Here is a 13,801-nt window from a genome sequence, read left to right as displayed (position 1 = left end):
AACGATCGAAGGTAAATCTGACCGAAAACCAAACAGAACAGTCTATTATTCCAACCACAAATACAATTGTCAGAGCGCATTCAGGAGTAATGAGCAGCGATCTGGAATAAATATAGATATTGTTGGTCTGTTCCACTGAAGCAACGACGATAACCACCAACAGATCCGCTGTTGCCATTCCAACCAAGTAACAGGTGATACTTTTGGACAACACACACACAATGCTGATGGAACACAGCAGGCCAGGAAGCATCTATAAGGAAAAGCACCGTCGACGTTTCGGGCCGACGCCCTTCGTCAGGACTAACTGAAAGGAAAGATAATAAGAGATTTGAAAGTTGTGGAGGGAGGGGGAAATGCGAAATGACAGGAGAAGAACGGAGGAGGTGGGATGAAGCTAAGAGCTAGAAAGGTGATTGGCGGAAGTGACACAGAGCTGGAGAAGGGAAAGGATCATGGGACGGGAGGCCTCGGGAGAAAGAAAGGGGGGAGTACTAGAGGAAGATGAAGAACAGGCTGAGTGATGGGCAGGGAGAGAGAGAAAAAAACAAACAACTAAATATGTCATGGATGGGGTAAGAAGGGGAGGAGGGGCATTAACGGATGTTAGAGAAGTTAATGTTCATGCCATCAGGTTGGAGACTACCCAGCCGGTATACAAGGTGTTGTTCCTCCAACCTGAGTGTGGCTTCATCTTGATAGTAGAGGAGGCCATGAATAGAGATATCAGAATGGGAACGGGACGTGGAATTAACAAGTGTGGCCAGTGGGAGATCCTGCTATCTCTGGCGGACCGAGCGTACGTGTTCAACGAAACAGTCTCTCAGTCTGCGTCGGGTCTCACCAATATATAAAATACCACACGGGGAGCACAGGACGCAGTATACCACACCAGCCGACTCACAGGTGAAGTGGCGCCTCACCTGGAAGGGCTGTCTGTGGACCTGAATGGTGGTGAGGGAGGGAGTGTAAGGGCAGGTGTAGCACTTGTTCCGCTTACACGGATAAGTGCCAGGAAGGAGATCGGTGGGACAAAATGGGGGGGGGGGGGGAGGAGACGAGTGGACAAGGAAGTCGCGTAGGGAGTGATTCCTGCGGAAAGCGGAAAGAGTGGGGGGGGGGAGGGAAATTGTGCCTGGTAGTGGAATCCCGTTGGAGGTGGCCGAAGTTTTATACGTTGGACCTGGAGGCTGGTGGGCTGGTACGTGTGGACAAGGGGACCCCTATCTCGAGTGGGGTGCCTGGCGGATGGGGTGAAGGCAGATGTGCGGGAAATGGGAGAGATGCGTTTGACAGCAGAGTTGATGGTGGAACAAGAGAAGCCCCTTTGTTTAAAAAAGGAAGACATCCCCTTCGTCCTGGAATGAAAAGCCTCATCCTGAGAGCAGATGCGGCCGAGACGGAGGGATTGCGAGAAGGGGATAGATTTTTGCAAGAGACTGGGTTGGAGGAGGAATAGTCCAGGTAGCTGTGAGAGTCTGTAGGCTTATAGTAGATATCAATAGATAAGCCATCTGCAGAGATGGAGACAGAAAGATAAAGAAAGGGGAGAGAGGTGTCTGAAATGGACCAGGTTAATTTGAGGGCAGGGTGAAAGTTGGAGGCAAAGTTAATGAAGTCAAAGAGCTCAGCATGCGTGCAGGAGGCAGCGCCAATGCAGTCGTCATTGCAGCGAAGGAAAAGAGGGGGACGGATACCGGTATAGACTTGGAACATGGACTGTTCAACAAAGCCAACAAAAAGGCAGGCATAACTGGGACCCATGCAGGTGCCCATGGCTACACCCTTGGTTTAGAGGAAGTGGGAGTAGCCAAAGGAGTAATTATTGAGAGTAAGAACGAATTCCGCTAGACATATATTTGGACTCTGATTTTCCCCGAGATAGAATCACAATCGTCGTTAAACTAACTGCAAGGAATTTGATAAAAACAATAATCCCATCCTGTCTGAATGCATCATTCTTCTAATTTTGGGTAGTGTATGGTTTATTTATCAGCGTAAAGCGAAGTTCAGTCAGTGCAGGCTGCGTCCCTGCATTTGTGCTGGGGAAAGTAACGGACTGTAGTCGCAATGGGCTGGCAATTTTCCGTCAGCTTGGTGCAGGGCATTTAATATCGCCTCCTCACCTACTGGTGATCGCACGATCCACATTTCCGTCAGTACATGTAAAATAGCCGAAGGGATACTTGTTAGTGGTAACCAAATGGAATGAGGAAGGCACAAAGCACAAGTTTTTATTTACTAATTTATGGAGAAACAGACCTCCGTGTGGAAACTGAACTACCCAGTCATTTGAATAAGCTAACACGAGGAAATCTGCATATGCTGGAAATCAATCAACACACACAAGATGCTGGTGGAACACAGCAGGCCAGGTAACATTTATAAGGAGAAGCACTGTCGATGTTTCGGGCCGAGACCCTTCATCAGGATTAACCGAAAGGAAAGATACTAAGAGATTTGAAAGTAGTGAGGAGAGTGGGAAATGCGAATGGTAGGAGAAGACCGGAAGGGGTGGGATGAAGCTGAGAGATAGAAAGGTGATTGGCGAAAGTGATACCGAGCTGGGGAAGGGAAAGGATCATGGATAGACATATCAGAATGGGAATGGGAGGATGTCTATTCATGGCCTCTTCTCCTATCAAGATGAAGCCACACTCAGGTTGGAGGAACAACACTTTATATACTGGCTGGGTAGCCTCCAACCTGATGGTATGGACATTGACTTCTCTAACTTCCGTTAATGCCCCTCCTCCCCTTCTCAGCACATCCCTGACATATTTACTTGCTTGTTTTTTTTTCTCTCTCTGCCCATCGCTCTGCCTGTTCTGCATTTCCCTCTGGTGCTTCCCCCCCCCATTTCTTTCACATGAAGCCTCCCGTCCCATGATCCTTTCCCTTCTCCAGCTCTGTATCACTTTCGCCGATCACCTTTCCAGCTCTTAGCTTTAACCCATCGCTTCCGGTCTTCTGCTATCATTCGCAATTTCCAATCCCCTCACTACTTTCAAATCTCTTAGTATCTTTTCTTTCAGTTAGTCCTGACGAAGGGCCTCGGCCCGGAACGCCGACAGTGCTTCTCCTTATAGATACTGCCTGGCCTGCTGTGTTCCACCAGCATTTTGTGTGTGTTATTTGAATAAGCTGCTGGATTGTTGTTGTAAAGTGTCCATTGATAGAAACTCCGACCTCGGAAACATATATCAGACTCGCTTCAGAAACCCGAGCAAGGTTAAATTATGAAACAATGCCAATATCGTCACCAACGTAAAAAAAATCACATCTGCTAAAATACGGAAAATGAAAATAAAACTATCAGATACTTGAATACTCCATTCGGGAAGCACATTTCAGACGAGTGTTGAATTTGCTCTGAGTAAAACTCTGAACAGCGCTACGGAACAAAAGCAAGACAACGGCACCATACATCGAGTGACCAGCTGCATTACCGGGGACACCAGTTGCTACAAGGGCAGGATAGAAAATGGCAGATATCCCATATTAGTCAGAGGCAGCGTGCTGTTGTACGGAACGTTCCCATTTCTCGTATGTACTTGTCATCGGTTTTACAGAGTTATATGCAAGAGAGAACATTTTCTCTGCAATAGTTAGTGTGGTTATCTCATCAGTCAGATTAGTGACAACCATCTGCACAAACACTATATTAAACTGTTTTTCCTCACTCTGTCATCGCATCTTGAATTTGACTCCTTAGGGATATATCATTCTCTGTACTTTAAAACAAAATATAATGTAAACCTTGTCAGATTAAATCCCATACCGGCTGGCGTCAGCTACATATATCGGACATTTTTATATCGGTGTTGTTTCTTAAGTAGGCTATCATCTTGAAGTAAATTTATTTTGTAACATTTGGCGTATTACATTCGCTTTTAAAATTGGGGGAACGAGCTGAGCCTCGCAGATAAAGAGGAGAACATTTCTTTTTTAAAGACAAACATTAGTTCGTTCTTTTCTTTCATTCTTTTCCGTCATTTGCGGTGGTTTGAGTGATGGAAGTCGCAGTGACATCTGGTGGCATATGAGGGGTGATTGATAAGTTCGTGAGTTAATGTACGAAGGAGTCAATTTTAGAAAACTTAGCACATTTATATTTCAACTTAGTCCCTTCCTATATTTACACACTTTTGTCCAGCAGTCGTGGAGCACACAGATACCTTCTTTGTAGAAGTTGGTGTATTAGACCTCCAGAAGTAGTCCACAGCAGGGGTAATTGATAGGATCGTGGCCTAAGGTGGAAGGAGATGAGTTGTTAACGTCAAACTTGCTGCATAATGACTCAAAGAGTTGATCTGCACGTGAATGTGAATAGAGCTCTATAACTCATCTCTTTCTACCTGAAGCCACAAACTTATTAAATACCCAGAAGTCATTAGGAAGAAAAAGCTGGAGATAAGTTCAGTGAACTCTAAACTGGAGGCTGACCAATCCTTAACTGCTGCTTTTCAGGTCCACATGGAAGAAGCTGGTGGAGTAACTACGTCCCAGATTGAGGTGGCCAAGAACGTGAGTTAGAACTGCTGAGACTGTGGCGAGAGTTGGAGGAGTCCAAGAAGAAGCTATTGTCTCGATTATAGGAAGTTGAAGAGGCTGCAAGAACAGTCCAGGCCAAGTGCTCCAGCGTGGAGAGAAACAAACAGCAGCTCCATATCGAGGAAAAGAGGAAGAATTCGGATTAGATGGAGGAGTTGTACATACCACCTTTCACAAATGTAGAGGGGGTTTTCTGCTTTTTCTTTGTTACTACGTATGTTAATCAAAATGGCTTCTTTGTTAAACTTAGGAATGCTTCTTTGTTGCAAGAGAGTGCTGGAAGCTTGTTTGGGTTAAAATTTACTGATAACGAGAATTGTATTCCTTTGTAAACCAATTGGGATTAATGTTGTTTCTTCTGAGTCTGTAAGCTATTGTTGGCGGGCTTTTGGGTAGATCGGCGCGAGGAGGTGAGAGAGAGAGGACGCGATGCTGTAATCTGGGAGAGGAACGGACCTCGAGCGGGGGTCCTAGGCCAGGAGGTACCCCGAGGAGAGGAGTCGAAGATAGATATGCTTCGTTGACCCCTTCGGAAATATGTTCCAGATGTTGGGAGGGTCCAGTGCCAGAGGGCATGGATTGAGAATAAGAGGTCAGTTATTTAAAACAGAGTTGAGGAAGAACTTCTTCTCCCAGAGAGTTGTGGAGGCGTGGAATGCACTGCCTCGGAATATGGTGGAGGCCAATTCTCTGGATGCTTTCAAGAAGGAGCTAGATAGATATCTGATGGATAGGGGAATCAAGGGATATGGGGACAAGGCAGGGACTGGGTATTGATAGTGAATGATCAGCCATGATCTCAGAATGGCGGTTCAGACTCGAGGGGCCGAATGGTCTACTTCTGCACCTATTGACTATTGTCTATTGTCCTGAGCTGCGAGTCGAGGAGTCCGGAAGGGGTCGAATGGTGGCCACAAGACTTCAGTAATGGAGCTCCAACAGTTGTGCACGAAGTGGGTTGGACTTTGATAAGTTTGGCGCCTTTTCATTATTTTCCTTTCCTTCATGTATACTGTTTCGTTATTAATCACTTAGTTATATTACTCTTTATAAACTGTAATCATTTAATCGCGTATGGTGTCCTGTTTGTTCTTTGGCGAGGCGCGGACTTCACATAGCATCCACACAAGCTGATTACCCAATTTGGCGGGGCCGAAGGCTGTTCCCCCCTAGACGAGAACGAGCTGAGCGAGCCTGAGGCATTTTTGGGGCTTTTCTATTACCCGCTTTAGCATTTCCATGATATCTGTATTTTACACAAGGACCCAGTCTGATTTTAGCTTCATAAACCTTACATATCCTTCCTGACTAAATTTGGGATCTCTCAGCTCATCCATAGTTCCCTTACCATCCTTGTGCTTACTCCTTACTGGAATATGCTGACCCTGATCTCAGACCTGCTGGTCTTTAAACAAATCCCCCATGCCAGTCGTCCACTTGTGTGACAGTTGATGCTCCCAATCAATGCCTCTTGGCTTCTGTCTTAACCCATCCTAACTTGCTATTCTGCAATTTAGTACTTTTATGCAAGATCTAATTCTATTCTTATTCACAACTAACTAAAGAACTAAGGTGTGATCACTGTTCCCAAAATGTTGACAGACCCTTAGCTGTCAAATGTCCTGACTCCTTTCCCGCAGGATCTCTCCTCCTGTTGGGTTCTGCAAATGAAGTTTCAGAAACCACTCTTGGATATACTGAAAATCTAAGCTTCTTGCATTGAGCAGTTCCAATCAATGCTGGGTAGGAAAAAACCCCTACTGTAACAAATTGGTTGTTATGCACCTCAGCACAATCCATCAACCTATTTGTTTCTAAAACCTCTCAGTTTATTAACATGCCCCTGGTTTTCTATCTTCTTCCGGGTGCCTTTTCATACTTTCTTTCTTGCCCTCCACCGTCCCACATGGTGTGGTTCTCATCTCCCTGCTAGTCCCTTATAATTTGGGAAAGGACAAAGCACTCTCTATAATTCGGAGAAGGATAATCTGCAAATCGCCGAAACCTTCAGTACGTACGCAGTGTGATTGGGAGTTTATCCGGATTGCTAATTGGAGGTTATTGTAAAGTGAGGGAGCAGATGGAATATGAGAGGCCGGCCTCAGCTCTGTACGTCACTCTGACACCTTTTCCGCACCTCTCCGCCTCCTTTTTTCTGCGCGTTTCTCGGGCAGGTCGGGGCGCTGTGCATAAAAGGAGCCGGCAGCATTGAATGTCTCACAGAGTAGTTACCTGAGTAAAGCAGCATTATGCCTGGCAGAGGGAAAGGAGGTAAAGGACGGGGCAAAAGTGGGGCCAAGCGGCTCCGTAAAGCGTTCCGTGATAACATCCAGGCTATCACCAAACCGGCCATCCGTCGTTTGGCTCGCCGTGGGTGCGTCAAGCGGATCTCGGGCATGATCTACGAGGACACCCGTGGGGTGCTGAAGATTTTCCTGGGGAAAGTGATCCGGGATGCCGTTACGTACACTGAACACGCCAAGCGCAATAATGCCACTGCCATGAATGAGGTGTACGCTCTGAAACGTCAGGGCCGCAGTCTCTATTACTTCGGCGGCTGAAACATTCCTATTTTCTCCAGCGAACAAAACAAAGGATCTTCTAAGAGCCACGCACCGCCATTATTTACTTTTAATTATTGTCAGTGGATATATTCAGAAGTGTTACATTTTAATACAGATTCATCGGTTCCGCTGGAAATATATCTGCGATTCTGCCTTTCCAGTTGGTGACTCCCGCAAAACCTCAGTGAATGCATTGAAATTAAAATCGATCTTGATCCTTTTCTTCGCCCTCTCACTTCGAGAAGCGATTCCTGTATATAGGCATATATTCAACTCCAACTAATTGAGGAATGTGAGCATTACATTTCTTATTACATGAAACTGAAATCAGATATTCCGCTTGGGGAAACGGAGCTGGTTGCTCTGTAATTAGCGGGCGATTGAAATTAATCCTGCGCCAATCACACTGTATTCTGATTGGCTGTTGTCCGACTATCAAATAAATATTCGCTACCATTCTGCGGGAGATGAATGAAGGATTGAACCAATCGCAGCAACTGAACTCCGCTTATAGACACCGTTTATTGGCAGTCAGAGACAATGGGACCGCCCTTCTCTAACTGTATAAAAGTCTGTCCTGGAGCCCGTTTCGACATTCTTTTCCTGCATTTCAGACTGTATTCTCACGTCAGAAGCAGAATAGCCCGAGACAATCAGAGCAAAACGACTGGCGGAAATGCTCCTCGCAAACAGTTGGGTCCATACAGGCGCGGAAGGGCGCTCCTGTCATCGGTGCAGCGAAGACGCCTCATCGCTACCGGCCTGGTACCGTGTCTCTGACGGAGATCCGGCGCTAGCAGAAATTTACCAAGCTGCTCATCCGCAAACTTCCCTTCCAGCGCCTGGTGCGGGAGATCGCTCAGAACTTCAAAACCTATCTTACCTTCCACAGCTCGGCCGTCGAGGCCAGCGAGGCTTACCTGGTCGGGCTCCTTCAGAACACTAACCAGTGCACCATCCACGCAAAGAGAGTCACCATGATGCCCAAAGACACAAATTGGCTCGCCGCATCCCGGGACAGCGCGCCTAAACGGAATCTTTACCGTGAACCCAAAGTCTCTTTTAAGAGCCACAACTACGGCAAAGGAAAGGGCTGTCCTGCTCCCTGTATTATTCTGGCGATGTTTAATATCCCCCTTCCCTCCTTCTGTGTGAGCTTTGGGAATGTTGAATGGGCCTTTTCTGTTTTCCACAGAGGTTCCAACCCACCCAATCTTCCTCATTTACCACGACCATCGGCTGTTCTGGTTTCTCCTGACCATTCACTTCTTTGGCACACAGCTGGTGTGGCTGCTGCAGTTTTATTAGTTTCTCTCCACGTGGATTTGTTCGGGCTTGACTATCCTTGGAACGGGAACGATGCACCCTCCCACAGCCAATTGACTTGTGTTTAGTAGTAATCGGATTTTCCTATTTTCATTTCCCCACACGGTCTTGTAATATTTGATGTTTGTATTTCGAGTAAATAAACGTGTTTTTTTGTAAATAAAAGAGGTAAATGATGTAAATCATTTTGTAAGTGATGCCATTCAGACAGACTGAACGTGAATACTCTAGAGCCTCGGACTCCTTTCCCTTGGCCGGAGGCGATGTTTCATTCAGAGTGACAGCAACGAGCGACCTCTCATCTTCCAGCTCCGCCCCCATTGTGTACAACCGCCAATTACCAACGGGTTTTCGAAATACAACGCTACTCGTCATTTCTTAGACGCGCTGGTACTTTAATGAAGGTCTGTCGGCAATGCTATCAAATTGCCTCCCCTGCATTCAATCCCCAGAGAGCGATCCCTACCTCAATCCCGCTCACAAAGGACTCAGCAGCTCGCAATCAACTCAGCCGAATTGCGCTATGGGCTGGGAGTCGCGGGATCTCTGTTGGTGTCAATGTCTCAGTCACTCCCTCCCGGTGTGGGAGAAGAAACTAGGGCGACAACACACCCCTCCACCCACACACCTCATGTCTCTCTTTACCACACACACACACACACACACACACACACACACACACACACACACACACACACACACACACACACACACACACACAAACCCAGTTCGGACATCGATGTTTCACTTCAGAGACTGGGGACGGCTCGGCCGCACAGAACGTAGGTGAGGTACCCGGAATCTCGGGCTTTATGGGCGATGTTCACCGGAAATCATAGTTGGATACAGCGCTGGAATCACAATATTAAGGATCAGCTCTTTTCTGAGATGTGGATGGCTCTGAAAAGAGCCGTTGGGTTCAGATACTTACAAAAGCTGCGTTATCAGTACATTTTTTGACTGCTGTCTTCTTGGGTTTCGCAGATTTCGACTTCGGCTTCTTGGCCGCCTTTGGCTTTGACGCTGCGAGTTTCTTGGGGCTCTTAGGCTTCGCCGCTCTCTTAGCTGCGGATTTCATAGTTGGCGTTTATTCAGCCACTGATTTCTTTGTTCCCGCTTTATAGCCGCTGGTTTCTTAGCGCCAGGCTTCTTTCTGGGAGACGACATGATGGCTAATTTCTTAGCCGATGGCTTGTTCGCTTTCTCACCACTTCCACGACACGGTTTCCTTTACCTGATTTAAAGGATCCTAAAGGAGCCGCTTTCCACTTTCTCCATGGTTCTCATCCTGATCTGGGCGCTACGTTGCACCACGTCGACACTGCTGCCGGACAGAGCCTTCATGATTCCCGCACCGGACATAACCTTCCTATCACGACAGCCTGTCACAATCTTATCGATCTGTTCGCTCAGCTTCGGACCGGTTGGTTTGCGCCGGCCGGCCGCCTTCTTCTTGGGAGTCTTCTTTACGACGGCGGGTGCTGTCTCGGTCATGTCGGCGACTCTGAAAAATCGTTCTCACACTCGGAACTGATTGAGAAATGAAGAGAAAGGCGGCAGCACAGAGGCATTTAATTTCAGCGTGCAGACGGGGTGGAAACATCCTGCTGTCAGGTCCCGGCGGTTTCATTTTTCAGGATTTCTCTCTCCTCAGAAACTAGCCGATTCCAATTAAAATAGAACATTCCGGAGACTCAGACTAGTAACTGTCCGTCACTGAGGCCGGAATATTCCCTGGAAAGGAAGCTTCATCGGGACTAAAGAAAACACTTTCTATTTTATCCGATTGCAGCTATTTTACCTGTGATCTTGCCCGTTGACCTGTTCTCTGCTTTATGACTGAAATATTGAAACTAACTAAAAGTTTGAGGTTAATTCCCTTTCGGGACTGAGCTGGGGAGTGGAGCGATCCTGTAACAGAGAAATATTTTCTTTTTCTACAGGAGGCGCTGGGAAATCGTATTATGTGTTCGGACCCACAAACACAAGGACACTAGTCAAAACCGCCCGCTCCTTTAACGTACTCTCTCTGACACAATACAGATACACAATGCTGGCGGAAATCAGCAAGTCAGGCAGCATCAATGGTGGGAAGAATCAGCCGACATATCGGGCCGAGACCCTTCATCAGTACTCTAATGGTACATGCTGCCTGACTTGCTGGGTTCCTCCAGCAATTTGTCCGCGTGTCACTCGATTCTCAGAATCTTTTTTGTTTATGCTGCCACAATCTTCACATCTGCACCGTCATAGCCCTGGACTGCTGTCAAAATAATACAACAGATGCCATATCATATAACACAATGATAAACCTGATTCTGATTCCAAGGAATAAAGGACAAAGGACATTGTCTGGCCAACCTCTCTGCGTAACTGAGAACCTTAGGTCCGGAAAACATCCATGGAAATCTTTTCTACATTCTCTCCAGTTTAACCACGTTTCCTATTACGGTGCAAGACATGTACACAAAAACTGTAAGTGTGGCCTCCAATCACTTACACAACTGTAACATAATGACCCAACTGATATAATGAAACCCCTGACTAATGAAGACAATCTGTTAAACCTCGTTCTTCACCACCCTGTCTACCAGTGACACCACTTTCAATGAACCATGTGTGTACTTTACCCCTAAGCCTCTCCGGCCCTTTACACTCCCTAATGACCGATCATTCACAGTGTAATTTCTACGCTGGTTTGACTTTCCAATATGCATCGCCTCATATTTATCTGTATTGAAATGGTTTTGCCACACTGTGGCACCCTTCCCTAATTGATCAAGATCCCCCTGCAATCGGCGGCAACCTTCTAGTGCTGGGGTGAATAAAGTTGAGTGAGGTTATCCCAACTCATTAAAATGGCTTTTATACACTGGCATCGATCAGTGAAGGTGATTAGTATCAGAATCAAATTCATGTTTCTTATCCCTGAAATATGTCATGAATTTGTCGTTGTGTTACAGCAGCACAAAACAATTAATAAAAAAACAGTTAAAATAAGGAATATAGAATGCTAAACAATGCAAAAAGAGGATCCGGGAGTGATGTGATTCCGAAGGTTAGAACGGGAAATCTGAAACTTGATGCATATTTGCCTCTCTTTTACTCTTTAAAAATTTGAAAGAAAATCCTTTAGTACCTTACTTTAAATTATTGGCCTGTTATTTTCATAATCCATACGTTCTCTCCATATTGTTATTTTAGTTTTCCTGATGCTTTTTATTAAGTTTACAAATCCTTTAGCTTTGCACTAATTTTTGTGATATTCTCTGCCCTCTCACGTTCTTTTATGCTGCCTTTGGCTTTTATTGTCAGCGATGACAAACTAGTGGGCTTGAAGGTCAATAAGTCCCCTGGTCCTGATGGAATGTATCCCAGGTACTGAAATAAATGACAGAAGTTATCGTAGAGGTGTTACGTATTCAGGCAACAATAAATATACGAGTTCGGCAAGGGTTTCTTATAACAAACAACACGTTTATTAAACACAGAAAACAAACCCCCCAAAAGTAAACAAACACTACCGTAACCGGAAACAGCTGCTGAGCGGCTGTTCAAACAGTTCGTAAAGTGATATTCCAAAACAGTTCTTAAAGTGATATTGCCAAAAGTTCGATATGCTCACAGTCCATTTAAAAGGAGAGACTTTACAGGACGATTTAAGTTCTCTTTCACGTCGCTTGCTTCGATTCCCGACGTCAAAATTCCCACGAAGAATTCACGAAACAGAACGGCTTAAAGGCACTGACCTTTCCTTCTCCACTACCTTCAATCCTTTCTAGGTAAACCTAGGGATTAACACGAAGATAGTCAACGAAATCCTTCCAAATAAGGATCAAACAAAGGTCGCCCCCGTTTCACCGTAGAAAGCGATTCTCCTCGATCTTTAACTTCCAACCTTGAATCTTCACTCTCCTTTAATTCTCAAACTAACAGAATCATAAAGAACCTGTTGGCATTAACCTTTTAAACTTTAGGCATTAAATAAAAACTTCATCCTTCAACTAAACTGCGTCATCACTTCAAACACGCAGTGGCATGAAGCCAACTTGGCAAATCTAGCCACGAACTGCCCCTCCTCACAGGGTGGGGTCTACCTTTTATAACCTGTAAAAAAAAACCCGTCACATGATCTCTACTGGCGGGAAACTGACGTCACCACCACCATCACAAGACCATCACCTCAAGTCCAGTACAGCTTCAACCCCAGTCACATGACAAGGGCACCACTGTCATGTGTCACGAGTATGTAACACCTCCCTCCAAAAAAAAACATTTTTGGTCTGACAAGAACAAAAATTTTTAACAATTGCTTACAAGAAAAACAAAGGTATAAATTTTATAACATACACAATACACAACACCATCATATAACAGCTTATAAGTCACAATACAGTAGGAGTGTTACAATTGAAAAAAAAACACTCCAAAAAAAAAATTACAGTGTACATTCAACATCGAGATAGACAATCAGCAACCACATTATCTTTACCTTTAATATGAGTTATCACAATATTGTACTCTTGTAACATCAAACTTCAATTTAATAACCTTCTGTTTTTGTTTTTCATCTTACTCAGAAAAACTAACGGATTATGATCAGTGTAAACAATAAGTGGTTTCTGAGTTGTACTAACATATACCTCAAAATATTCCAAAGCTAAAACAAGAGATAACAATTCTTTCTCTATTGTCGAATAATTTATTTGATGCTTATTAAATTTCTTAGAAAAGTAAGCTACTGGATGATCAACCTCATCACCCTCATTCCTTTGCATTAATACTGCTCCTGCAGCCTCATCACTAGCATCCACAGCCAATGAAAAAGGTTTTCCAAAGTCAGGTGCCTTAAGCACAGGTTGTTGACATATCATTGTTTTCAATTTTTCAAATGCTTCTTGACAAGGCACCGTCCATACAAACTTCTCATTCTTCCGCAGAAGGTTAGTTAATGGAAGGGCAACATTAGCAAAATTCTTACAAAATTTCCGATAATATCCTACCATTCCCAAAAACCTTCTGAGAGTTTTTTTCCCCGTTGGAGTGGGAATCTCTAAAATTGCCTGAACTTTTGCCTGAACAGGAGCTACCTTACCTTGACCCACAACATAACCAAGGTAAGTCACAGTGGCATGTCCAAATTCACTCTTAGCTAAATTAATAGTTAAGTTAGCTTTTGAAAGCCTTTCAAACAATTTCTCCATCGCAATAATGTGTGCTTCCCAAGTATCATTTCCTGTCACTAAATCATCAATATAAGCATCAGTATCTTTCAATCCCTGAATCACAAAGTTAATCATCCTCTGGAAAGTACCTGGGGCATTCTTCATCCCAAATGGAAGAACATTATACTCATA

General features: G+C 44.9%; 1 protein-coding gene and 1 pseudogene across 1 annotated transcript; both read left to right on the top strand.

Moving 5' to 3' along the window:
* Positions 1 to 6,803: 6,803 nt before the first annotated feature.
* LOC132395192 (histone H4-like) lies at positions 6,804 to 7,115 on the top strand. The gene has a single exon (XM_059971483.1). The coding sequence runs from the start codon at positions 6,804 to 6,806 to the stop codon at positions 7,113 to 7,115; it is 312 nt and encodes a 103-aa protein (XP_059827466.1).
* Positions 7,116 to 7,658: 543 nt separating this feature from the next.
* Positions 7,659 to 8,148, top strand: LOC132395191 (histone H3, embryonic-like; annotated as a pseudogene).
* The last annotated feature ends 5,653 nt before the right edge of the window (positions 8,149 to 13,801 follow it).

This window comes from Hypanus sabinus, chromosome 6 (assembly GCF_030144855.1).
Source record: "Hypanus sabinus isolate sHypSab1 chromosome 6, sHypSab1.hap1, whole genome shotgun sequence".
NCBI lineage: Eukaryota > Metazoa > Chordata > Chondrichthyes > Myliobatiformes > Dasyatidae > Hypanus > Hypanus sabinus.
Note: the sequence above shows the minus strand (reverse complement) of the source record. Positions and strands in the feature narration are given on the sequence as shown.

What these genes read in the sequence shown, in the direction of transcription:
- LOC132395192 (XM_059971483.1), top strand. Translation starts at nt 6,804, where the DNA reads ATGCCTGGCAGAGGGAAAGGAGGTAAAGGACGGGGCAAAAGTGGGGCC.